The sequence below is a fragment of the Podarcis raffonei genome, chromosome 9, assembly GCF_027172205.1.
Source record: "Podarcis raffonei isolate rPodRaf1 chromosome 9, rPodRaf1.pri, whole genome shotgun sequence".
Classification (NCBI taxonomy): domain Eukaryota; kingdom Metazoa; phylum Chordata; class Lepidosauria; order Squamata; family Lacertidae; genus Podarcis; species Podarcis raffonei.
The window spans coordinates 79,776,831-79,802,139 of NC_070610.1; the positions used below are offsets into that span (position 1 = coordinate 79,776,831).

Consider the following 25,309-nt stretch of genomic DNA (forward strand, 5'->3'; position numbering starts at 1 on the left):
GGGCTCCCACAAGTTAGTCACTCCTGGTACAGGTGGAGAAGAAAAACAATACTGGTTTTAAAAATATGAATGGAGAAGAAAGAGCAAAGAAAGGTTTGTTTGTTCCCTACTTCTCTCCTTCGGGAACTCAGGATCCCCCAGTGCAGCTGACTGGTGCTAGGTTCAGGGCACAGAGTGTGGAATTAATATATGGAATTCTTTGCCACAAGATGTCCTGCTGGCCAGGGGTTTTGTTACACTTTCCCCAAGGAGCACCTACTAAGGTGTTGAATGGAACCTCAGAAGGTCGGCAGTTCGAATCCCCGTGACGGGGTGAGCTCCCGTTGGTCGGTCCCAGCTCCTACCAGCCTAGCAGTTCGAAAGCACATCAAGTGCAAGTAGATAAATAGGTACCGCTCTGGCAGGAAGGTAAACAGCGTTTCCGTGCGCTGCTCTGGTTCGCCAGAAGCGGCTTAGTCATGCTGGCCACATGACCCGGAAGCTGTCTGCAGACAAACGCCAGCTCCCTCAGCCTATAGAGCGAGATGAGTGTCGCAACCCCAGAGTCGTCCGCAACTGGACCTAACGATCAGGGGTACCTTTACATGGCTTGTAAAGGCCCCCTGGCACAGCATCATGTCCCGGGTTCTTGGGGTTGGTGGGGGCTCTTATTCCAGTGTCCAAAAGCTGGCCATGGCAGAACCTTAAACCCCTCAAAAAGGGCAGGAACCTTGTCCCCCCCCGACCCCCCGACTGCCCAGCTACCCCAATGCCCAGCGCAGTACTCATTCCTGAATTTTCCCTTCCGTGGAGGTCACATCCACTTAGGATAGAAGGCAGCTGACCTTTGCAGGTTATTTTACTTGAATTTGTCCCCCAATTTTTATTTACATTGTGACGGGGGCGGGAAGGAAAAAGGTTAGCTGCTTTTTGAGCAAGAGGTGATGTCTCCTTGCACTAGACGTGGCAAGCGTAGGATTTCAAAGAAGCTAGTGACTTCACAAAGTCAACTGGAAATTAATAGGTTCTTTTCGGTTGGAGACTGTGCCCAACTCGGCATTTGATCTGGGTCCATGGGAAACAATCGCAAGTGGCCAACGCTGAGGCCAGTGTGTGGAAAAGACTTGGACACAGGAGGAGACGGACTGCAGGCGCTAAACTATACAGACAGAGTTTACTTGGGTTTGGAATTCACTGAGAGGAAGAGGATGACGTTTTCAGCCAGTAAATTGGAGTCCTTGTTGACACAGCACAAGGCTCGCCACAAGGGAGTCACTGCGGTCAGAAACAGAAGCTGCCATTTTGCTGGGACCTCCGCAGCCCCCTCAGTCAGGAGCGGATTCTGTGTAAGACCCACTGTGTGCAGGAGGAGGAGATCCCAATGGATTGGGCCTCTTATTGGATCCATGCTTAGAACAGGGCACCTTTCCAATTCCCACATGCGCAACTGAATGAAGACAATTGTTGCCTCTCCCTCTGCAAGAGCCACATCACCTTCTCTGTCCAAAAATGCCCCATGAGAAGCAGGTTACAAGACTCTCCTGTTAACACACCTCAATTCCAAAGCCCGACAGCACTCAGCACCCAACACACTGCAGGGCACATGGACGGTGTTGCCACTGTGGATTCTGAATTTTTAAGAATTCTCTGTACCCTTAAGTCTGAAGAGGACAGAAACATCCTGAGTGTCCCTGGGGCTGGTCCCTGGAAGGTAAGAGCTGCTTGACGGTGGAACAGACTCCCTCAGGTGGTGGACTCTTCATCCCTGGAGGTTTTAAAGCAGAAGTTGGGTAGCCACCTACTGGGGATTATTCAGCTGTGATTCCTGCATTGCAGGGGGTTGGACTGGATGACCCTCGGGGTCCCTTCCAACTCTGCAATTCTATGATTCTATAAAACAGCCGCAACTGTCCCCAAAATACCTGCTGTCACCTGACTACCTCGTGGCTGATCACTCCATGACCCAACATCTCTCCCTCTGAAGGAGATTCCTCCCTGCAGAAACCATCCCACCAGGAAATCCATTCTGCACAAACCACAGGCAGGAATAAGCCTTTCAGCATGGGAGCACTGGCCCTTTGGAACTGCCTCCTGCTGCACACCAGACAGGCACCATCTTTCCAACACTGACTGAAGACCCGCCTTTTAAGTGGAGATTTTTCTTCCAGACTGCATCTGCGCTGGATTGAAAATTGTTGCTATATTGTCTCTGTTGTTGATGTTTGTATTGCCTAATCACTTTGGGGAAATGACTCAAAAACGAAGCATGGAACTAATTAAGGGTAGCTGTAACTACAACGGAGATACAGCAATTAGTAGCGTTATAGCAGTAGAAAGGAAATTCTGACTGAACAGTGGGAAGAACTTTCTGACAGCAAGAGTGGTTTGACAGTGGAACAGTCTCCTTCGGGAGGTGATAGACTCTCCTTCCTTGGAGGTTTTTAAGCCAAGGTGGGATGGTCATCTGTGATGGAGCTTCAGATGAGATTCCTGCATTGAAGGGGTTTGGACTCAATGACTCTTGGGCTCCCTTCCAACTCTACAATTCCATGCTTTCATATTGCCAGGGGGACGTGTGCCACCCTGAGTGCCTTCAGAGAGGGGGCAGGGTACAAATAAACAATAACTAAACCAGATAGCCAAGTGCTAGTATCTCTAATGGCTATTTAAATGTCAGAAATGCCCAACCCTGCCACCCCATACCGAAGAGGGGGTTCTTCCACACACCACCACATCTGCTGTCATGAAGAGCCAACACAGGCTGGTGCCAATGTGGTGCCCTGGGGCATGTCCACCAGATTGGGAGGCCAAGGCTCAGCTCAGTTTTCAACAGACTCAGTGGGTGGCCTGGGCCAAATCCTGACTCCAGCTCAGTGATGTCCCTATTACATGGGCTTCTTTGTGCTAAGAGAGGGATTGCCCACATCTTTCGTGGAGAGGCTTCAAGCATACAACAGAGAACAGCAGGCCAGGCACTGTTAGCTTTGTCTAAGATGACGGCAAAATTTATATATCCTGCTTCCATCTGACTGGGTTGCCCCAGCCACTCTCCCAACAAAATATTAAGCAGCACAATACAACATCAACTGTTAAAAACCTCTCAGAGGTACAGCACAGCTATGTGAGAGAAACCCAAGGAGAGGCCTTTTGTCTAGCCAGGGCAAAGGTGGGCAACGCCCTGGTCTGCCAGGGATCCCAGCCGCAGCCTCACGGCTACTCTTGAAGCATGACTCAGGAGAGTATAAATATGTGGTTAGGCATGGATGCTCCTCAGGCGAGCCAAGGGCAACTTTTCTGCCAGGCAGATGCCAAAAAAGCTGCTCAGGCAAACATGCCGCGTTTGGCTCCTGGAGGCATGTGGCCAGGAGAGCAATCTAGCAACAGCCAACAAAGTCACCTAGAAGAGGGACTGGGTGGGGGAAGCAGGTGCCTTAGACCAAGTCAAAGTCTGCTGCTTCCACTGATTGGAGCAACAGCCCTCAGGGTGAAGGAGTCGGACCCAGTTGCGACCCTCAAGCAATTATTCAGCAAGGTTAAGCCACTGGAAACCTTTCAGTCGACCCAACGTTACTTGTTTCTTAATGCCTATAGAAACCCTGGTGAGGGCAAAAAATATTTTTAAATTGTTCCTTAAAAGAATCCTTATCAAAGCCACCTGTGGCAGGCACCGTCTTAGGAGAGCTATTCCCTGCACTCTTTCATCACTCTCACAGAAGAGGAAATGCAGGCACCAACTCAAAACAGAGGAAGAATGCTTTCTTCTGATGGAGCTTTGATCAGCTGATTAAAACTCATGTGATTCCTTGGCTAAGATTTCTGCAATTGGGTGGTTGTTCTAGGTAAGCCTAAGGAAATTAGACTGGCCTCGACTAGAGCCAGGGCCTTTTTGGCCATGGCCCCGGCCTGGTGGAATGTTCTCCCACAACAGACCAGGGCCCTGCGGGATTTGACATCTTTCCGCAGGGCCTGCAAGACGGAGCTGTTCTGCAAGGCCTTTCAGAAGGATGCAATTAGACTTTGTATAAAACAAGCCCGAAGGAGGCCCCCAACCCGCTCACAGGTCCTTTTATGATCAGTGGAAACAGTTGGTCCTGGCAAGTCTTAAGGGCTCTCAGTTCCAACCTGATAATTGCCACCTGCCCAGATTTTAACTTGTTTGAATTAATTTTAAGATGTATTTTAATTAATCGATGTCTGTTTTTATGCATATTGTGTTGTTTTTATGATGTTAGCTGCTCTGAGCTTGGCCTCGGCTGGGGAGGGTGGGATACAAATAAAAATTTTTTATTATTATTATTATTATTATTATTATTATTATTATTATTATTTGCCAGGAACCCTTCATAAGGGCAAAATGCTTAGTTTAGGCCAAAAGTTCCACAGCAGCCTCAAGCACAAGTCAAGAAGGTGCACTGCAGGAGGGCCATTCCACAGGCCAGGTCCGTGACTATTTAGTCCATTGAAAAAGTCACAGCATGTTGATTCTGACACATGCAGTTTGGAGGACTAACTAGGCATAAACGCAGTTGGCTGAGGGCGAGTTTTTCAGAAGGGTTGAGGAAGCCCAGTGCAGAACTGTCCGTGTGTCAATTAATGACTTCCTTACCTTGTGAAAAACAGGTTTGTGGCCTTTTCTTTACAAGCCTTTTAAAGGTATTCACGAGTCTGCCTGGTCCTCATTTCGAGGAGCCTCTAAGCCTTTGGCTTCTGTTCGGCTTGTAGCAGGAGAGCCACAGGTCAAACATGTGCTGTGCCGAAACCAAGCATTTCCGTTTGTCTGCTTTAAATTTGCTGCCTCTCATTCCTGATGAATGTCCCACGATCGCCCTTTGTGCTCGGAGAAGGGGATGAGCCCACGAACCGGCTGCTATTTTGCGTTCCATCGCTGGATCCTGCCTGGAAAAACCTCAGAGCTTCTCCAGAAACAGAAACAGTTTCTGCAGAGATGATGAAACCACTGAATTGGGGAAACTCAGACCAATATATATATATATTCCCATCATGGAATCTGCATTCCAGATTAAGATGGGAGCATCTCTCCAACGAACTTGAGCTTTGAAGCAATATTGGATACCCAGTTTTAATACACAAGATATACCCACTCTGGAAGAATGGCAGATGAAGGTGATGGACTACATGGAATTGGTGGAAATGACTGGCAGAATCCGAGACCAGGGAGAAGAGTCGGTGGAAGAAGATTGGAAGAAATTTAAAGACTACCTACAGAGATATTGTAAAATTAATGAAAGTTAGAATGATGTTGGATTGAAATTAAGTGGTTTCTAGCTGTAATGGTATAAAAGAATATGAAAAAATGGTTTTTTATAAGTAAAAATTCAAGGTTATAATAACTTAAGATTAAAGATCAGGGTAGAATAAAGAGGGAAAGAAACTGCTGAGCTAATAAATTGAACTGGAATACAAAAAAGGGAGGTATGAGGAGGTCCGGGAAACAAGTAAATGAGAAATAATGTGATGAAAAGATTGATTGTTTTTAACTATTTTTATTTTGTATTTTTTCTTTTTGCTTTTTCTATTTTGTAATGTAAAAACCCTAATAAAAATGTTATTTAAAAAAAATAAAGTGAGGGTTTTTCCTGCCCACCTAGCAGTTCAAAAGCACGTCAAAGTGCAAGTAGATCAATAGGTACCGCTCCGGTGAGAAGGTAAACGGTGTTTCCGTGCGCTGCTCTGCTTCGCCAGAAGCGGCTTAGTCCTGCTGGCCACATGACCCAGAAGCTGTACGCCGGCTCCCTCGGCCAATAAAGCGAGATGAGCGCTGCAACCCCAAAGTCGGCCACGACTGGGCCTAATGGTCAGGGGTCCCTTTACCTTAGCAACACATTTTGGGGGGCTGTGGCAGAGGATAAGAACATAAGAAGAGCCTTTGGATCAGGCCCATGGCCCCTCTAGTTCAGCATCCTGTTCTCACAGCAAGTAACCAGATGCCCTAACGTGAAGCCTGCAAGCAGGTCCTGAGTTCGAGAGCAACTCTCCCCTCCTGTGGCTTCCAGTGAAACAAACTCCCTTGGAGGTGGTGGACGCTGCTTCCTTGGAGGCATTTAAGCAGAGGCTGGGGGGGCCACCTGTCAGGGATGATTAAGTGAGATTCCTGCCTTGCAGGGGGCTGGACTAGATGGCCCCTGAGGGGCCCCCTTCCATCTCTGCCATTCTATGGCAGTATATTGTCTCCCTGCTTATTTAACTTATATGCAGAATTCATCATGCGAAAGGCTGGGCTGGATGAATCCCAAGCCGGAATTAATATTGCTGGAAGAAATATCAACAACCTCAGATATGCAGATGACACAACCTTGATGGCAGAAAGTGAGGAGGAATTAAAGAACCTTTTAATGAGGGTGAAAGAGGAGAGTGCAAAATATGGTCTGAAGCTCAACATCAAAAAAACGAAGATCATGGCCACTGGTCCCATCACCTCCTGGCAAATAGAAGGGGAAGAAATGGAGGCAGTGAGAGATTTTACTTTCTTGGGCTCCATGATCACTGCAGATGGTGACAGCAGTCACAAAATTAAAAGACGCCTGCTTCTTGGGAGAAAAGCAATGACAAACCTAGACAGCATCTTAAAAAGCAGAGACATCACCTTGCCAACAAAGGTCTGTATAGTTATAGCTGTGGTTTCCCCAGTAGTGATGTATGGAAGTGAGAGCTGGACCATAAAGAAGGCTGATCGCCGAAGAATGGATGCTTTTGAATTCTGGTGCTGGAGGAGACTCTTGAGAGTCCCATGGACTGCAAGAAGATCAAACGTCTCCATTCTGAAGGAAATCAGCCCTGAGTGCTCACTGGAAGGACAGATCCTGAAGCTGAGGCTCCAAGACTTTGGCCACCTCATGAGAAGAGAAGACTCCCTGGAAAAGACCCTGATGTTGGGAAAGATGGAGGGCACAAGGAGAAGAGGATGACAGAGGACGAGATGGTTGGACAGTGTTCTCGAAGCTACCAGCATGAGTTTGACCAAACTGCGGGAGGCAGTGGAAGACAGGAGCGCCTGGCGTGCTCTGGTCCAGGGGGTCACGAAGAGGCGGACACGACTAAAGGACTAAACAACAACATGCTGCCTCCAGCTGTGGATCTTCTACCTCTGGACTTCCTGCATCCAAAAAGGAGTTGGGCTGCAACTTTGAGTTGCTTGGGTGACGTCATGATGCCACAGTGCAAAGAAGTCTATTCAAGGGGTCGGCTTGAAAATTGAAGGCAAATTTCCTTGTGGGCAAGACTTGTATTTCACCAAACTTTCTACAAAGCTTCTGTAAAAAGCTGGCTGTCCCCTATGAACTTGGAAAGAGGAAAACCTCCCAGGGTGCAAGTGTGCAGTGACGAGAGCGGGCGATGCACTCCAAAGACAGACGTCAAGCGCCACCCACCAAGAAGCCAGGCTCCCTGGTCCCTGGCCGGCACAGCATGACGACACCTTTTCGGGCAGCTCTTGTGTGGCTTTTCCTTTCTCCAGGACTTGTTTTCGAAACAACATTCTTTCCGTTGGGCAGATTTTCCATGAAATACAAAGCAGCTGCCATCTTGGTAGGAGGAGGCTGATTCAACACAGATAGCGATCTCACTCACACACACAGACACACACACTCAATGGCCTGGAACTTCCGTTTTATTAGTTGCCTCTTCCCGACACGCCGTGTTGTCTATAGAGGCCAGAGAGTTGCAGCTGGTTCTCCTGCCCACGCACAGTACATGCGCAAGCAGCACAAAGGATGCGGCAGCTAGACTGGTGACTGGGAGCGGCCGCCGAGACCACATAACATCGGTCTTGAAAGACCGACATTGGCTCCCAGTACGTTTCCGAGCACAATTCAAAGTGTTGGTGATGACCTTGAAAGCCCTAAACGGCCTCAGTCCAGTATATCTGAAGGAGCGTCTCCACCCCCATCGTTCAGCCCAGACACCGGGGTCCATCTCCCAAGGGCCTTCTGGTTGTTCCCTCCATGCAAGAAGTGAGGTTACAGGGAACCAGGCAGAGGGCCTTCTCGGTGGTGGCACCTGCCCTGTGGAACGCTCTCCCATCAGATGTCAAGGAAATAAACAACTATCTGACTTTTAGAAGATATCTGAAGGCAGCCTTGTTTACGGAAGTTTTTAATGACTGGTGTTTTAATGTATTTTAAAACTTTTGTTGGAAGCAGCCCAGAGTGGCCGGGGAAACCCAGACAGATGGGTGGGGTGTAAATTATTTATTTGTTTATTTGTTTATTTATTTAGATTATAATCATCCTCCTCCTCCAAGTCACAGTAAAGATTCCTTCAAGCAACAGTGTCAGACTAGGACCTGGGTTCAAATCCCTCCATAGCTATGAAGCTCACTGGGTGTGACCTTTGGGGCAGTCACTGCCTCCCAGCCTAAACTACCTCACAGGATAAAAAAAAATCCTTCCAGTTGCACCTTAGAGACCAACTAAGTTAGTTATTGGTATGAGCTTTGGTATGAGCTTTCGTGTGCATGCACACTTCTTCAGATACCCGTGTATGTGAAGTGTGCATGCACACGAAAGCTCATACTTTTAATTAGAGGTTGGGTGGCCATCTGTCTTGGACGCTTTAGTTGAGATCCCTGCATCGCAGGGGGTTGGACTACATGACCCTCAGGGTCCCTTACAACTCTACAATTCTCTCTTTCTATGAAGTCCTCCGGCTTCTTGTAGGCAGGTGTAACCCACCCCCCAGTCAATGCCACCTGGAGGAAGGGAGAGAGCCAAGCCCCTTGCACCTGAGGAAGGACTTGGGATGGTGCTGTAGCAGATTATTGGTACTATGCTGCAGCCTAGGGGAATCCTTACCTCTCCACAAACGTGAGAGAGACACATTAAGGACCCCAAAATCTCCTGCCCAATGCAGCCTTTGGGGCAGGCATCCGGAAACTTGATTTGGAACCATCTTTGGTAGCAGAGTGTGGAACGGACAAAGGGTGCACTCTGATCTTTCTAACATGCCGACTGGATTAGTGCCGGGCTTGCTCTGTTAGTAGAAACTAACTAGAGAATGCAACGTGAGACTATTTACGTTTTTAAAACGATGGTAGTTAAGACACACAGCTGGGTGGGAAAGCCGAGTCCCTCTCAGACACGGGGTGACGTCCCTTGTCCCACGTCCAGCAGAAGGAGCCCTCCAGCCCTGGGCACCCACCTCTGCGGGCTCCACCGCTGCCGCCTCCCGGCTCTTCATCTGGATTCAGTGGCCACAGGGCACAGCGCCTTCCCCGCCAACCACACTGGCTGCAAAGAACTGCTTATCCTGGACAAGAGCCGGGAGGCTGACCGAAAAGTGTGGAGAGCTCCTTCTCGGCTGCTGGCCAGCCCCCCCTTCAAGAAGCCTGTGGGGCACCAGGAATTAACCCCACCTGCGGACACTGAACCACCTCCCTCGGGTGACCCAAGTGGAGCTACCCTGATGTGGGTGGCAGAGACTGCAGCTGTTTGGAGCCCAAAAGGACTTAAGGCGGAGCTCCCTGGGACACGAGTCCACCGGTGTCCATCCTTGCATGCCAGAGACTCAAACGGCAAAGTGGCTATGCCTCTAGCGGTGGAGCATACGTGGGGTTAATGCCCTCTTGGAAGTGGGGGGGGGGGGGAGAGCCAGGACAGACTTGGATGAGCTTCTCTACCAGAGGTGAACCAAGCAGTGATGGAAGCTGTTAGAAGCGTTCATTGAACCAGAAGGCTGCATTTCTGCCTTTCACTGAGGTGGGGGGGGGGCAGCAGCTCCCAGGAGGGAGGGGAGAAGGGAGTCAGGGTTCTTCTGCACCCCAAGTTGGAAACAGCAAGATTCCCAGGGAGCTCATACACATTTCCTGCGGATTCCACAGGGGCTTGTAGAGCAAGATCCGCTTCCCGCTGGATCATGGATGCTTTCGTTGAGATTCCTGCATTGCAGGGGGCTGGACTAGCAGACCTTTGGGGTCCCTTCCAACTCTCCAATACTCTGATTCTATGCCAAAGGAGAAACTGTCCTCCATGCAAGTCCTCTGGCCTGTGAGGAGAGGACAGGGAGCAAAGCTTAAGGTGGTCCAGGGCTGAATCTTACAGAGAAAATTCCCAAGGACCGAGAAATGTCCTTCCTCAAAGGATTTCAAGGTGAGGCTGGAGAAGGCACTTTGGGCACAGGACAGCCTGCTGCACTTAGTGGAGCTTGGCCCAAGCAGCCTGCCAGCTCTTTCGCTGCTCCACGGTGCCCTGCGTAAGAGCCTGCCCTCTGCTCCCGCATCCTCCCAGGTGGCCTTTGCCCTGCTGATCTCTCACCTTGACTTACGGCAGAGGAACTGGGAATGGACAAACTGGGGGATGGAGCCTCAGAGCACGTCTGAACTCGAGTGCCACCCTCTGGCCAAAGGAGGGCACCGCAGGGACGATGGGTGCTTTGGGAACCACCTGCACCCAGCACCCACCACCCACCTGCCTTGGGCCATGTCTGGACCATTAAACAGTTATGACCCTTTTGAGCAGCGCCTGTAGCGGCTGCCTTGCCCCGGAGGGATCTGAGGCCTGGAGCTGCGGTTCTTCTGTTCCCGGGATAAAGGCGCAGGGCTCCCTCCTCTGCCCCCCCCCACCGCCTCCTGGGCCCGCAGGCCTCGGCTGGTTCAAGGAACCTTCTAACAGACAAGGGGCAAGCAGGGCGGCATGGAACGCGGGCAGCGCACTGGGCATACTCACCGGCATGGCTGAGTGGGCATAGGAATCCCCCTGGGGAGGGAAGGTCAAGATAGGAAGCTTCAGAAGACACAGGCCCACCCGGCTGGCAGGCAGCAAGAGGGGGCGATGGCAGCCAAAGGGGGCAGGTGAAGGGGGCAGTCTGGCTCCACGCAGCAGCTGGCACCGTCCTCCTCCGCAGGGAGGAAGGGAAGCACTGCCTGGGCAAGTCACGGACCGGCTTCTCTTCCGCAGGCAGCCTGGCCAAGGACAAGGGAAGCAATCTGGGGGACCGGGGGACCCCTGCCCTGAGGCCAGAGGAAGAAGAGCTCCAAGCAGCAGTTGCAGAGGAGGGGGAGGGGGCCGGCCTTGCTTGCGAGAATTCAGAGGCGCCGGTGGAACTCTCTGCCAACAGAAATCCCACAGGTGCCTTCTGCTTCTACATCTCAAGGCCTGCTGAAAAGTTGTCTGTTCCACCAAGGCTAGGCAGACAATTAAGAATACCTCTTTCCGCAACAGTTAACTGATCTCTGTCTTGAGCCTTTTCTATATGGCTTTTATTGCATAGTTTTATGTTTTTATTGCTTTGATGGGGGCGTGTTTATGACACAGTGGTATACAAATATTTCTAGAAATACTTTGTGGGTGTTCATCTTGTAAACTGCCCTGTGATCTTCGGATGAAGGGTGATACATGAATTTAATAACTAATAATAATAATAATAAGATCTGGGTGAGGAGGGAGGAAGGGGGAACTGCCACTGGGATCAGGTCGCTGGGCCAGATGGAGGACTCTGTTTGTGTCTGGAGGGGGGAGGGGGGTTCACAAACTGAGGGGCATCACCAGCCAGGGGTGTCTCTGGGGTTCAATAATGTTTGCCAAAGGCCCCTTCCCAGCGGATTCTGCTGCTGGGCTCACTAGCTATGCCAGCGCTGGGGGTGCCTCCATAATTCTGCACTGTGTGAGGAAGGGCTTTCTATCTGTCCTGCATGTTTCAACATTCAGTTCCTTGAATGTTCTGTGGTTATCGGAGAGGGAAGAAAACTTTCCTCTATCCACTTTCTTCACACTGTGCATTATTTTATAAACTTCTGCCATGATGCCTGTCACTCGCCTTTTCTGACAGCAATCCTGCAAGGTAGGCCAGTCTTACTGCCCGCATATTGCAGATGGGGTCTGCAGCTGAGGAAGCCTGGCTCGCTCAAGGGAGCTTATGGTCAAGGCAAGATGTTGGCCAAGGGCTCTGTGGGTCCCAGCTTACCCTCCCCCCTTGCCCCACATATGCGCCCCCCTCGCCCACCAGCTCCTAGGTCATGATGGGGCTTTGGTATCCAAACCAGGAGGTGCCGTTTCCCTCACATTTCGGATACGTGAGCAGCTGCATTACAGATGCACTGACGAGCCCATCCAAAGGGGCAAATTTCCTTTACAGTTAAGAACTTAAATCATTCTGGAGGTCCGTTCTTAACCTGAAACTGTTCTTAACCTAGGCACCACTTTAGCTAATGGGGCCTCCTGCTGCCGCCACGCCATTTCTGTTCTCATCCTGAAGCAAAGTTCTTAACCCGAGGTACTATTTCTGGGTTAGCGGAGTCTGTAACCTGAAGCGTCTGCAACCTGAAGCGACTGTAACCCGAGGTACCACTGTATGGGGAAATAAACTTTGCAAAGCTCTCCACCACCCGGGGCAAGCAAAGGCTTTCTGTGCAAGGACGGGGACGGCCAGATCGACCCGCGAAGGAGGGCCTGGAACCAAGCAAGACTTTTAAAGATTTTTCACGGTTCCATCTGAAATCTGCGCTCACCATCTGGCCCAAAGTAAACAGGGGAGGAGGGGGAAAGCGAGGGAGAGGCGGAGGGAGGGAGGGAGAGCAGCAGGCTCCCCTTGCAAAGAGTTCAGGCTGAACTGCTGGAGCCGATTACGGCCGGGAGGATTGCTGAAAGATTACTTCCCCTTCCCAGGTCGCCGTAACCTCCTGACCTTCCCCGATTACCCCGCACAAGAAGGTTATCAAGATACAAGCCTCCGAGGATTAAAGGAAACTTAAAAATCAAAACAGAAAAACACTCCTTTCCCCAACAAATAAAAAACTTCCTTGCTTTGTTAAGCTGACAGCCCCGCCATAGGTGTTGACATAACCTTCCATCTGCAAAAGGCTTAGAGTCAACAAATCCGCACGCTTGGCGCAGATCTGTCCGGGCGATTTACTCTGACTTGTCTGACATGAAATTAAAATAACAGGCAGCCACCAGGGACAAAGGGGCTCCCTCTCTCTCTCTCTCAGCCATGATAGCCATCTCCTGCAACCAGAGACCCGTTCTCAAAAGAGCTGGAGACCATTTTGAAAAAGATATATATAAAAAATACTAGCTTGTTTTATTTTAGATTTGGGTGCCGGGGTTTGCCTCCCATTCCTTTGTGGCGAACCACTACCGCCCTGCTCGACTAGTGCATTCGGGGTGGGGTGGGGGTCCCAGGCCCTGGGTTTCATCCCTGAGTGCGTTCCACTCATTCGAGGCCATCTGAAAATGGTTACTCCAAACCACCATGGAAGTTCTCTGGGTGGCGGCCATAAGAGGCTGGAGGGCCCCTCCCTCATGTGCGAACTCTTCACCCTGGGCTTGAGCATTTGACAGTGCAAGGTGTGCGGGTCCCAGCTCCAATTTGCTGCCCTCTTCTCAAGCCAGTGAGGAAGCAGCAGGATGGAGAAGCGTCCGTCAGGACCAGAGGGGTCATGCCACCCTCTTTGGGGAAGCACGTCCTGTCCAGACTCTCCGACAGAGCAGCCACCTCCAAGCTCCCCACCAGACCATTTCTGGGCCTGAGAAAGAAGCGCCCACCTGAAAGCAGGGGAAACCGTTTCTGCTCGGTCTCTCCCAGCCCCACTTTGAGAACGTCCTGATCAATCTGGGAGAACATCATTAATGGTTTAAGGAAGATTAATCGCTCCAGACCCATCCCATAAATCATCGCAGACACGTCCTGCATTCCCGCACATCTCCACGTTAGGGATGCTTTATGCTCGGGTGGAAAAGCCTCCCCCGCAGAGCTGAGCTGCTAAAGGAGACCACCAACTGGAGGGCTCTATAAGCCAGACCTTGGACTGAGGAGTGGGGCTCTCCCCAACCCTGTCCCAGGGAAAGCAGGGCAGGCGAGAGCATCCCCTTCAACGTCACGATATGCAATGACCAAAACTAAATATTGCGTGCAAGATCCGCAAGAGGGTCTCCCAACGGACTGTGCGTGCTCACATTTCACTGAAATGTAGTCACTGACAACGGATACTAATTTCACCCTGTTGTACGTTGCTCACTTCTTCTCCCATTTGCCACTAATGTGAAAGGACCATCCAAATTACATGGGTGAGAAAACTGGGGCCCTCACTCCCCACCTCTCTCACACACACAGAGCTGAACTCTCTTTATTCTGAGGCCTGGATTTGGCGGGGGGTGGGGGGCACCTGGCTCCAAGGAAAATGCACAACCCCCGAGATTTGCTAAATACTTCCTGAGCCTGGACTGAAATGAAGGGTGGATAACTTCACCACTGCAGTCTCCACAATCCCAAAAGTATATTCAAAACAACGACAAAAGCTCAAGTCGCTGAGTGGCAGCCAGAGGGAATGACAGGGGGGGAAAGCCCCACCAATGAGATCAGGCTGATCCTGCACAGAGGACGGAGTGGGAGTGGGGCAAGGCCAGCAGGTGCAATCCTGCTCTCTCCCTACTACTCAGAAAAATCGTCTGCAGAGAGCTTAGAGCATCTTCAGAATGGCCACAATCTGCTTCTCCAATGGAATACGCCACACCACGAGAAGATGGAAAGCAAGTGCAGAGGTACCCTCAGGCAGTTTCACCTTCCTCCGCCCTTTGCCCAGCGTTTCAGAGACATACCAACCATTGAACTGGACCCTTATTTGGTGGCATGATTGGCACTCCCTCCTATGATTCAGACAGGCTTGCCTGCCTTTGAAAAATGTCTTGCGGTTGCATTATATATATAATACAGCACTTATGCTCAGTGTTACCAATTCGCTTAAAACAAACAGTTTTTTTAAAGTTGAAAAACTGCTCAGGGGCGTGCAAGACGAGAGGTGCTAGCCAGTCTGCACCAAGCACAGCCTGATTCTGCTGCAAACAGGGAGATCTGGTCTTTCAGAGTTTAATCCTAGAGAGGAAACTGTTCCTGTGAATGACACATGGCAAGCAGGACTCAGCAGGACACAGAGAGAAGCCAGGGACGGAGGAAGGAAGGGACAGAGGCAGCAGGGTTTTCCCAAGTGGCTTTTGGGAGAAGAAGAACCTTTGTGTTCCGAGACATACTTACAGGCAGGTGTGTAAAGACCGCGAAGGTGCTGCGCAGGAAGGCAATGAGGTCCACCAGGTAGTCGCTGGCCTTTGAACCTGCCTCGACGGCCATCCAGTCATAATCTGCAAGCTGCAAGAACTGGTCGATCTTCTGGTTCAAGTTCGTGTAGATCTCCTCCTCTGCAGCATGGCGAGCGTCCTGAGGGAGAGAAGAAGGCTCAGCGGGAAACAAAGCATTGCAACTGGAATTCTTTGAGTGAGGTAGACCCTCCATGACTGCCTCCAGGATCCTTCAGGAGGATGTAACCTCCCTGGGGCCTTTTGTGAAGGGCAGGTACTAAACGTAGCTTATATAATAAATAAATATGCAAGTAAAAGAAAAACCTTTGACAATGGTGGCGAGCTTTAATGGCACTAAACAATTTGCGATCAAACTTGGCAACTTCTCTGCTCAGCTCTTACTCTAGTTCATTTATGCACAAGTTAAAAAGCTCAGGTCCAAATAGAAATCATTCTTGGAAGTCCAAGTATAAGGTTCTGCTCTTAGGCAGGAAGAACCAGGTGCACAAATACAGGATGGGGGACACCCAGCTTACTAGCAGTACAGGTGAAAAAGATCTAGAGGTCTTGGTGGACCACAAGCTTAATGTGAGTCAACAGGGTGAGGCAGCAGCAAAAAAAGCTAATGCTATTCTGGGCTGTATCAACAGAAGTCTAGTGTCCAGATCAAGGGAAGTAATAGTACCACTCTCTTCTGCCTTGGGCAGACCACATCTGGAATACCGTGTCCAATTCTGGGCACCACAATTTAAGAAGGATGTTGACAAGCTGGAATGTGTACAGAGGAGGGCTACCAAGATGATCCAGGGTCTGGAAACGAAGCCTTCTGAAGAACAGTTAAGGGAATTATACCCAATTTAACCCAGTAAAGAGGAGACTGAGAAGGAATACAATAGCCATCTTCAAATACCTAAAGGTATTCCATCACATGGAAAATGGAGCAAGCTTGTTTTCTCCTGCTCTGGAGGGTAGGACCAGAACCAATGGGTTCAAGATACAAGAAAGGAGATTCTGACTAAACACCACGAAGAACTTTCTGAAAGTAAGAGCTGCTCAACAGTGGAACAGTCTCCCTCAGGAGGTGGGGGACTCTCCTTCACTGGCGGTATTTAAGCAGTACTTGGACAGCCGTCTGTCATGGATGCTTTAGCTGAGATTCCCACGTTGCAGGGGGTTTGGAATAAATGACACTCGGGGTCCCTTCCAACTCTACAATTCTATGATTCCATGGCTCGATGTTAACCAAATCACCTTCATCTATATGCCTGCTGACATTCTCGAATAGGTTCCTGGCATGGGCTTTGGCTTTGCAGAAGCCATGCTGGCTCTGCTTCAGCAGGGCTTGTTCTTCAATATGCTTGGTTATTGTACCTTTAGCAGAGCTTCCCGCCCGCACACGGCACCAGCCTCACCTTGAAGGTGGTCGTTCCATATAACTTCGTTGTGTGGACGGTTTCTGGCAGGACGTTGGTGATGTTGGTTATGAATTCCTCAAGGAACCTGCAGGACTTCTCCAAGTGCGTAGTGTTGATAATAATCTGGACCAGCTGGAAAAGGAGCAGACACACATTTCACACTTTGGTTTTTCAACAACCGACAGTGGAACAGATAAAACCAAGGCAACCCACAATGGGCACCTGCGGTCATTCAGACACAGCCTCTGGCAGAAGACAATAGGTCTGGACAAAGAGTCGGAGAAACGGGTCTCTTTTCTCCCACAGGTGATGTTTCTAAGCCATTCACGGCTCTCTGGGAAGGAATTTCCCAAGGATTTCTGCTAGAGGCAGAAGAAAAACTCTAATGAATTTTCTAAATTCAGCTCGTCTCCAATCCCATTAAAAGGCAATCTGGCTACAGGAAGAAAAAAGAAGCAAGACAGTAGATCTGAAGCCCTTTGCCAATAAGTCTTAAGTGACAGGAGCCTGAGTGACAGCTCCTCCCTCCCTCCCCCCAGCTCAGACAAGGCTCTTTAGGAAAACCTGCAGGCACTCGGAGGGGCAATTAAGAAAGAGCCAATTTGGTTGTCTCAGGATTTGAGGGTTTGTGACTGCTGCAAAACATGTCCTGTTATTTTTTCTTGGGCTGGGGGGGGGGGAGATAAAAATGCTCCAGCGCCTGACATAAGAGGAGGCTGCAGGTATTTCTGAGGAGGAGCAATACAACAAAAGAAAACCAGAACCTCTTTTTCTCGTCCTGCCTTCCCCTCCCTGACCCACCCCCCACGGGTGCTGGGGATTTTACACTAAAGAAGGGGGATTCGCATCAGTTGTAGGGCTCCCTCTTACCTCTGGAGCCATCTCAGCTACTTTTGATCATCTTCCCGTTTTTTTGAAACCAACTTGCTTCCATTCCAAGGACTCTCCCCAGTCCTGCCAGGTTTCTAACAAATACAGTGGAACCTTGGTTCCCGAACTTAATCTGTTCCAGGAGTCTGTTCGATTCCCGAAACAGTTCAGGAACCAAGGCACGGTTTCTGATTGGCTGCAGCAGCTTCCTGCAGCCAATCAGAAGCCACGGAAGCCAAAGAACATTCGAAAACCGGAACAATTACTTCCGGTTTTCATTCATTCAGGAGCTGGAACGTTCGGCTCCCAAGGCGTTTGGGAGCCGAGGTTCCACTGAATCTAACTACCCCTTTTGCCACCACCTTATTAAGCTGAGAAAGTTGGCTGTTTGTGGGTTAGTAAGATTAGGTGAGGCTGGGTGGAGAGTGCAGCGCATGCGTGCAAGATCTCTTGAGGGTGAAGTGCAATCGCAGATCTACTCACACTGGGGGTAGCCAGCCCCACCACCACCACCACATTCAACTTTTAGTCACGCCTGTTGCATGCAGGCTCTCCCAGACCCCACGTCCCCATTGAGCAGTGGGGCCCCACGTTAATTGACAGGTGCATCACGGAGTGCTTCTTCAAGGAACTGCTAAGAGGACACTTGGACTTTCGGTTTTAGCAGGCGTGAGAAGCTACCACCACCACTCCAAAAAACATCTGTTTTGTGGAACAGCACAAAAAATGGCCTTAATGGGGAGGGTGGAAATGATGGGGTGTTTGAGATTTGGACATGGGAGATCCTGTGTCCAAGGCAAGGAAGTAGGTGGGAGAAGAGATAAATCAAGCGTGTAGAGAGGGGGCTTTCTACAGGACTGCTGAAAACTGCTTTTCCTTTCAGATGAGGCCCACGAAGTTGGGGAGAAGGCACACAGAATTCACGCTCCCATATCCAAAGTAACTATGAAGGCAGGGGCAAACACACACACACACACGTCCGAAAGCAGAGCACTCGCCTCCGTCAGGCCGACGTTCCTCCTCTTGATGACGTTCTGCAAGCAGTTGCTCAGCGTTCGAGTCAGCAGCAAGTTGGTCGATTTCCGAATCATGTCATCTACTTCAGTGGAGCTGAAAGGCAGAGAGAGACGTGAAGAAGAGAAATTGCTTAAAGGGGCAGTGAACCAAGCATTGCTTTGGAACCAGATCATCCTAGAGGGTCAAGTGGCCCTTTCAAAAACGCAGCATCAAAGACAAGGTGGTTGCCATCCAGGCAGACTGAGGACCTGGGGGAATTGTGATTCCAGCAAATGGCAATTCTGAATTTTCATGACGGCGGAACAGAATGAGCCAGACGAGTCCTGATGGCGAGCAATGTTTTGCACCCTGAGTGTGCGCATGTTGAGTAGTTGAGGATGGAGATTTCAGCCTATCATCACAAAGGAAGGGACATCCCGGCAGAAGCTGAGCTGAGCCCACAAGGATGAAGTCCCAAATAGGGGGAGGGGGGAGTAGGTGAGGAGGAACAGACACCTGTGATTCACTCTCTTTTTATGTTACACTACTATAAATGGAGGGACGCGGGTGGTGCTGTGGGTTAAACCACAGAGCCTAGGACTTGCTGATCAGAAGGTCAGTGGTTCGAATACCCGCAACAGGGTAAGCTCCCATTGCTCAGTCCCTGCTCCTGCCAACCTAGCAATTTGAAAGCACATCAAAGTGCAAGTAGATAAATAGGTACTGCTCCGGCGGGAAGGTAAACGGCGTTTCCGTGCGCTGCTCTGGTTCGCCAGAAATGGCTTAGTCATGCTGGCCACATGACCCGGAAGCTGTACGCCGGCTCCCTCGGCCAATAAGGCGAGATGAGTGCCGCAACCCCAGAGTTGGTCACAACTGGACCTAATGGTCAGGGGTCCCTTTAACTTTACTATAAATGGAACCATGTTGAATTTATGAAAACTGTCACTGATTGTTTCATATAAACCGCCATAATAGCTCCTGGTCAAATTCCAGAACAAGTTACATGTATTTCATACGCCCAGGAACGGACCCAAGTCTGAAAGCACAGGGAAATAAAGGAAGATGTAGCAAGTGGAGACCTCAACATGTGTTGATGTACAGCAGCTGCAATCCAGTGGAACAGTCCACAGGGACGTGACTGCAGCATCCCAAATGGCGTCCAGAGTGAAGCCCAAGTCATGTTCCCAGAAACAGGAATCAACCTGGCATTTTTCCTGGCATGCGCCTACCTGAGTCTGGGTGAGGACAGCACCCAAGGGGACCAAAAGGAGCACTAACCCAATTCTCAAGACTTGGAAGGGTGCCCTGTGCCAAGGGGTTTTTTTGTGAGACCAGAGTGACAAGGAGTCCGTCAATATAAGGAAAGAGCGTAGGAAGGAAAGGATGTAAACGCAGTGTAAGGTAGTCTTTATGTAAGTATATTGTATTCAATTATGGGGTATCATAGTTTTTCAGGGCTAACCAGGCTGGGATAGCAGGATTGTGGGTTTTTGAATGTCTGGTGCAGATTTTTTCAATTTCGTTGTTCTGTATGGGACGACGACAATAAAGATTATCGTATTATCGTATCGATGAGCCTCCGATGAAGCTGAAGGCTGGGAGATTCAGGACAGATCAAAGCCCTTCTTCATGCAGTGCCCGGTCAACCTATGGGACTCCCTGGCAGGGGTGGCCACCAAGCCGGATGGTTTTAAATGGGGATTAGAGAGAATCATGGAGGAGGAGAGGGCGATCTGTGGCTCCTACCTCTGCGATGCTTCTGACCTGCAGTTGCTGGAAAGGGCAGGAGGGAAGAGGGCTCTTGTGCTCGGATCCTGCTTCCGGCTTTCTCACTGGGGCATCTGTTTGACCCCTGTGAGAACAGGGCACTGGACTGGGTGGAGCATGGGCCTGACCCAGCAGGCCCCTTACAGGTTCTTATCTCAAGGGCATCACGACAGACAAACCAGGGAGCAACTCTAAACTCTCCTAGTTTGAGGCAAGGAGTGCCCCCTCCTCCTCTGCTACCCCCCCAACTCCTTGTACACATTCCTTGTCCTCCCCCCCCCACTACTCCCCAAGGGGAGGCATTTGTTGCTTGGAATCCTAATTAACAAAAATCACACTCCGCGTTCTTTGCTGCAGGGTCTGCTCTTTGCGGGGCAGGGAGGTGGGGAGCTATTGAGTGTGCCGAAAGAAAGACATCTGTGACAGTGACGGCTGGCGGCCCCCGAGTTCCTGCCGCAGCAGCCGTGACCTTCGTGGCGGCTGTGATGGACAGCCTGACCCCAATCACTCCGGGGCGCACCATAAATGACAGGGGAGAGGAGAAAGGCAGAAAGAAAAAACCACCACCGCCTTTGCAGGCAAACGTCCTAATAAAAACTAATACAAGCTGTCAAGCTGAAGGGAAGAGTCAACAGTAGCAGCAGTAGCAGCAGCAGCAGCCTGTTTTTCTCAGCTCCCTTATTGCTCCTGCTGGAAAAAAGTGCCCTGCTTAAGCCAAGGCTTGACATAATAACAATAAAGGCACTTATTTCTAATGAAGGACCAAGGTGGCCTCCAGGCCAGAGGAGCGGCCTCTGTTGGTCCTGCTCAAGGGAACCGCAGAAGGGAAAGCTCTGGACTCCCTGGAATGTCCCTTGGGAGAGAACTCCACCCTCTACCCAAACCAAGGTGGACATTTTCTGCAAGCATTTGCCCTGAATGCATGGGCACATGTGGTGCAACACACACAGTTTTTCAAAAGATGGGACTCCAGGGGTGTCAGGAGTAGAAGAACCAGAAGGAATCAGAGAAGCAATCCTGAAGAAACCTCGAGGCATCCGTCTGTGATAAACACCACTGCAATCTTGGCTCTTTGTACCCTGTCCCAAAGGTCAAACCCCCCTCAAATTCTAGATTTGGTGGCCAGAGCAAGTGGTGCGTTCTAAAAGTGTTCATTTTTAATGAAAATAAAAAGTTGGCTTATGTTTGCAGAAGCTCTTCTTCTTCTGATATGGACAGGGAAGGGCCACCGAGTTTTGTTCAGGGCTGAAGCTCCTCCCTTGAAAGCTGATGCAACAAACCGTTGGCTAAGACAGCCTTCCCCAACCTGGTGCCCTCCAGGTGTTTTGGCCTACAACTCCCACATGTTTCACCATCATACACCTTTCCGGATGGGGCTGATGGGAACCATACAGTCCAACCCACCTGAAGGATGCCTGGGTGGGGAAGGGTACTTTGAAGGGTGCCTGTCTTCTTCATCTAAATTACACATACGTTGATGATTAACATTACTGGCAGACCCTATTATATGGCAGCATTTTTTATGTGGCTCAACAGACAACGCTCACTGTCACCACCTGGTGAGAGGAAGGGGGGTGCCCAAGGAGAATTGCTTTAATGCCCCAAAATGCCCTGGGAAAAGGCACTGGTTTTTATCAAGTCAAGAGGAGTCAGTAGCATCTGGTTGTCATACCTTAGATGAAGGTCTTCAGAGAACTTCAGACAAGCATAGATAAATTCCTTGATCTGGCTGTAAACTCTAGGCACAAACTCGGAAAAGGGGAATTTCTTGGGGAACGGTTGCTGAAAAAAGGGAGAGGAGAGTGAGAGAACCCCCAAGGCGTGCCATTATTATTAATTATTATTATTATTATTTCCACAGATAAGACCTTAGCCCCTTTGCTCCCCCGTCTCCCCTTTCAGGAGTCCTTCTTGGACAAAGTCTTTCCCCCACGCAGAGTAGCCTGGCTTCTCTTTCACTGGGCCTTCTAGTCCTAGAATCAATCCCACACAACGTTGCTTTGGGGCAGCTGGCACGCAGGCCAGCATCTTTTCTTCAGCAGCACAGGCCTCCCATAGGAACAAGCAAAGGGAGGCTGAAAGAGGCATGCCAGCAAGCTCCCCACTGGCACCTCAACCAACGTGGGTGGCACCGGGCACAGAATTCCTTTGAAGTCATTTAGCCTTAAAGTCACTAGCCTTAAAGCTGTGGCCATCAGGAACCAATGCCCAGGTCCTCCGTGACATTCCTCTGCCTATCGCTACACCACCAGCCTTGGACAACCTGGTGCTATCCAGCTGTTTTGCAATGGCCATCAAGTTGGCTGGCTTTAAAAGAGGACTGGACAAATTCATGGACAATAAGGCCATCGATGGGCTACTAGTCAGGATGGCTCTGCTCTCAACTCCACAGGAGGCGGCAGTGACTGCTTCCAAAATCCAGCTGCTGGAAACCACAGGAGGGGAGAGTTGCTCCTGGGCTCATGTCCTGCTTGCAGGTTTCACACGGGCACCGGGTTGGCCACTGCAAGAACAGGATGTTGGACTACATGGGCCTTTGGCCTGATCCAGCAGGCCATTCTTATGTCCTTATGCCCTACCAGGACAGCTCAAGCTTATGGAAGTCGCAGTCTAAAGCATCTGGTTGGTGAAGACTCCTCTGCACCAACCTGCTCATGTTTGCCAGGGAAAAAGTTTATTTCTCTAAAGTCTGACCAAGTTGGAGAGTTTTCTAGTCTTCACCCAAGGCCCTTTCCCCCTTGCCTCTGCAGGGAGAGGTTCTTCTGAGCTAAGGAGCTTGCCCTCTTCCCTGAGGAAGAACATTCTCAGTTTAAAGGATAGGTGCCTGCCCAGCTTTTTCTTGAAAAGTCTCTAAGGGGGAGCAAAGGGAAGCTCTGACACACCACCTCAATCAATAAATCATTTTATTTGCATGCCGACTTTCCAGCAGCAAAACCATGTTCAAGGCAGATCAAAGCCTACAAAAATTATGTAAGTACCTGACCATAAGACGCACCTAGTTTTTAGAGGAGGAAAACAAAACAAAACAAATATTCTGAACGAAACAGTGGATGTATGATTTTTGTGGTTCATGCTGTGGCTACAGACGTGTGATTTGATGGTGAGTTTAGGGTAGCCCAATGCAAAAATCCTGGGGATCCATGTGGATCCGTGCTTTGTAACCACGTTTTTGCGCCACTGTGGCCCCAGGCAACAGTGGATGCAATGTTTTTTTTTCATGAAGGCTGTAGCCATGGACATGCTATGTGATCTGATGGTGAATTTGGGGTGACCCAGTGCAAAAATCCTGAGGATCCATGGGCTTTTACCTCCTCCCTCCCAGGCAGCCTCCTCTATTGCTAGCGTCCCTTATCTCGCTCCCGATCGGCAAACGATCAGCGGCTTTGTTTCAACACCCACTTCTCTCTTTAAAAAAAAAAAGCATGATCTGCTTTTCGCCCCTGGGACCACGCATTCACTCCATAAGAGCAATTCGGCTCCAGGGAACACACATTCACTCCATAAGACGCACAGACATTTCCCCTTTTTAGGAAGAAAAAAGTGTGTCTTAAAAAACACGGTAGTCATAAGCAATAAGCTAAACATCAGCAGGACACAACCAAAGTGGACAATTTCCACATAAATCATTAGCTCCAAAAGAAAGATACAAAAAATCAACAGCAACATAATAACCCCACCAGACCCCAAGCCCCACCTACCTGCCCCCCACTTACCTTTTCCAGCTCCGGATCATGGAAGGGAAACTGCCCGACCATTTTCTGATACTGCTCTTCGTTGGCCACCGGGATGGGACTGTAGTTATCTGAATCCAAAATGTTTCTGTGAAATGCCGCAATGACAATAAAGGAGGACAGTGAGAAAGATGGAGCTCGCTCTGCTTCAGGTAGGAGGAGAAAGGCCTTGGCCTCCCAGGAAGCACCACAGGAGCATTTGCAAGAAGTGAAATGAAATGAAGCAGAAGAGTGACTCTGACGATGGAGACAGAAGATTGCCAGGATCCACTGAGGACCCAGGAATGCTACTGGGGGCAGGTGGGCACCGTCCTGCTTCTCCTGCAGAGCATACAGTCAAGCGTGTGGAAGGCAGGCAGGGAGCAGGTGCCACCCTCGGGCCAAATCGAAGCAGCCCCTTGCGCACGCAGCCTCCCCCAGCCCACAAAAACCTCCCTGGAGTGAGACCCAGCCCTGCAGCAGGTGTAACCCAGGTGCCGCCCCCTCCCCTGAGGTACAGAAGCATCCTGCCAGGGGAAGAGAAAAGGAGGCAGCCGGCATCTCCGAGGTCTCTGCCCCCCAACGCTTGAGACCAGCCCCCGGGGGCTTCTGAAATTAGCCTCACCTGAAGGCTCCTGCCCACTTCTTCAGCAGAGTCTCACTGTACTGATCCCGGATTTCCAGTAGCAAGTCAAAGAGGTGGTTGACGGGGAAGCCGTATCCCTGGGCAGAGACACACAAACATTCCAGCACACGGAAGGCACACATTACACAGGACGCCAAATCCAGGGAGACAGAAGGGCAATGCAGCACGTTCACATTTCGCATCCTGAAGGGTCACATGGAAAGCAGCGATGGTGCTCTGCCCCTTGGCTTCTGGGGGACCCTTGGAGCCTTGAGCAGGGCCCCAAGGAAGCTGCACTTCTAGGGTGGAGCACAGGAAATTGCAGCGGGGAACACTTTGGGCAGCCCCTCCCCACAGACTCCTTGAATTGCAAAGTTGGAAGAGACCCCAAGGGTCATCGAGCCCAATCCCCTGCAATGCAGGGATCACGGCTAAGAAACCCATTCCTATATGAAGCCCAGAAAACCATGGATGGAATTTCAGAACATGAAGGGAAGAGGCAAGTCTCGCAGGAGCAGGAAAACCTCTCAGGGGAACCTTGGCAGCAAGCTACAGCCACTCAAGCAATGGGGAGAGTCAGGTAAGGCCCAGTGTTGTACAGATTCGGGGGGTCACCAGCTGCTGCAAGCGGCAAATTGTAGGGCAGCGCCCTCTGAGCAAGGCAAGGGTTGGGGGGCAGAGAGAAGGGGCCCAGGTTCAGAAGGCTGGCTGAGGAGGTCCTGGGCACTTGACAGAAAGCTGGCAGACCTATGGGGCAGTGGGAGCAACAAAGAGGAGCTACACACCTGAAGCGTATCAGCGAAAAGCACGATGAGATTCTTCAAGTCCAAAATCAGGTTGGGGTCAGAGCAGTAGGACTGTAAGAGAGGGGAAAGGGTTATTTATTGACATGCTACTCTTCCACCCCACCTTTCTTCCAGA

The 25,309-nt window shown here is 50.3% G+C and overlaps 1 protein-coding gene and 1 long non-coding RNA gene across 4 annotated transcripts in view; one reads left to right on the forward strand and one right to left on the reverse strand.

The window, feature by feature from the left end:
* LOC128420616 (uncharacterized) overlaps window positions 1–25,309 on the forward strand; it is a 393,346-nt gene that overhangs the window by 153,982 nt on the left and 214,055 nt on the right. The window lies entirely within an intron of this gene.
* EXOC6B (exocyst complex component 6B) overlaps window positions 1–25,309 on the reverse strand; it is a 208,320-nt gene that overhangs the window by 61,396 nt on the left and 121,615 nt on the right. For all 3 annotated transcript variants that reach the window (XM_053402250.1, XM_053402249.1, XM_053402248.1), the window contains 7 exons: window positions 25,174–25,245; window positions 24,389–24,486; window positions 23,767–23,872; window positions 21,726–21,835; window positions 18,286–18,397; window positions 16,415–16,549; window positions 14,962–15,141 (listed from right to left, as the gene is read on the reverse strand). In XM_053402250.1, the coding sequence (XP_053258225.1) occupies window positions 14,962–15,141; window positions 16,415–16,549; window positions 18,286–18,397; window positions 21,726–21,835; window positions 23,767–23,872; window positions 24,389–24,486; window positions 25,174–25,245 (813 nt within the window). The remainder of the gene's footprint in view (window positions 1–14,961; window positions 15,142–16,414; window positions 16,550–18,285; window positions 18,398–21,725; window positions 21,836–23,766; window positions 23,873–24,388; window positions 24,487–25,173; window positions 25,246–25,309) is intronic.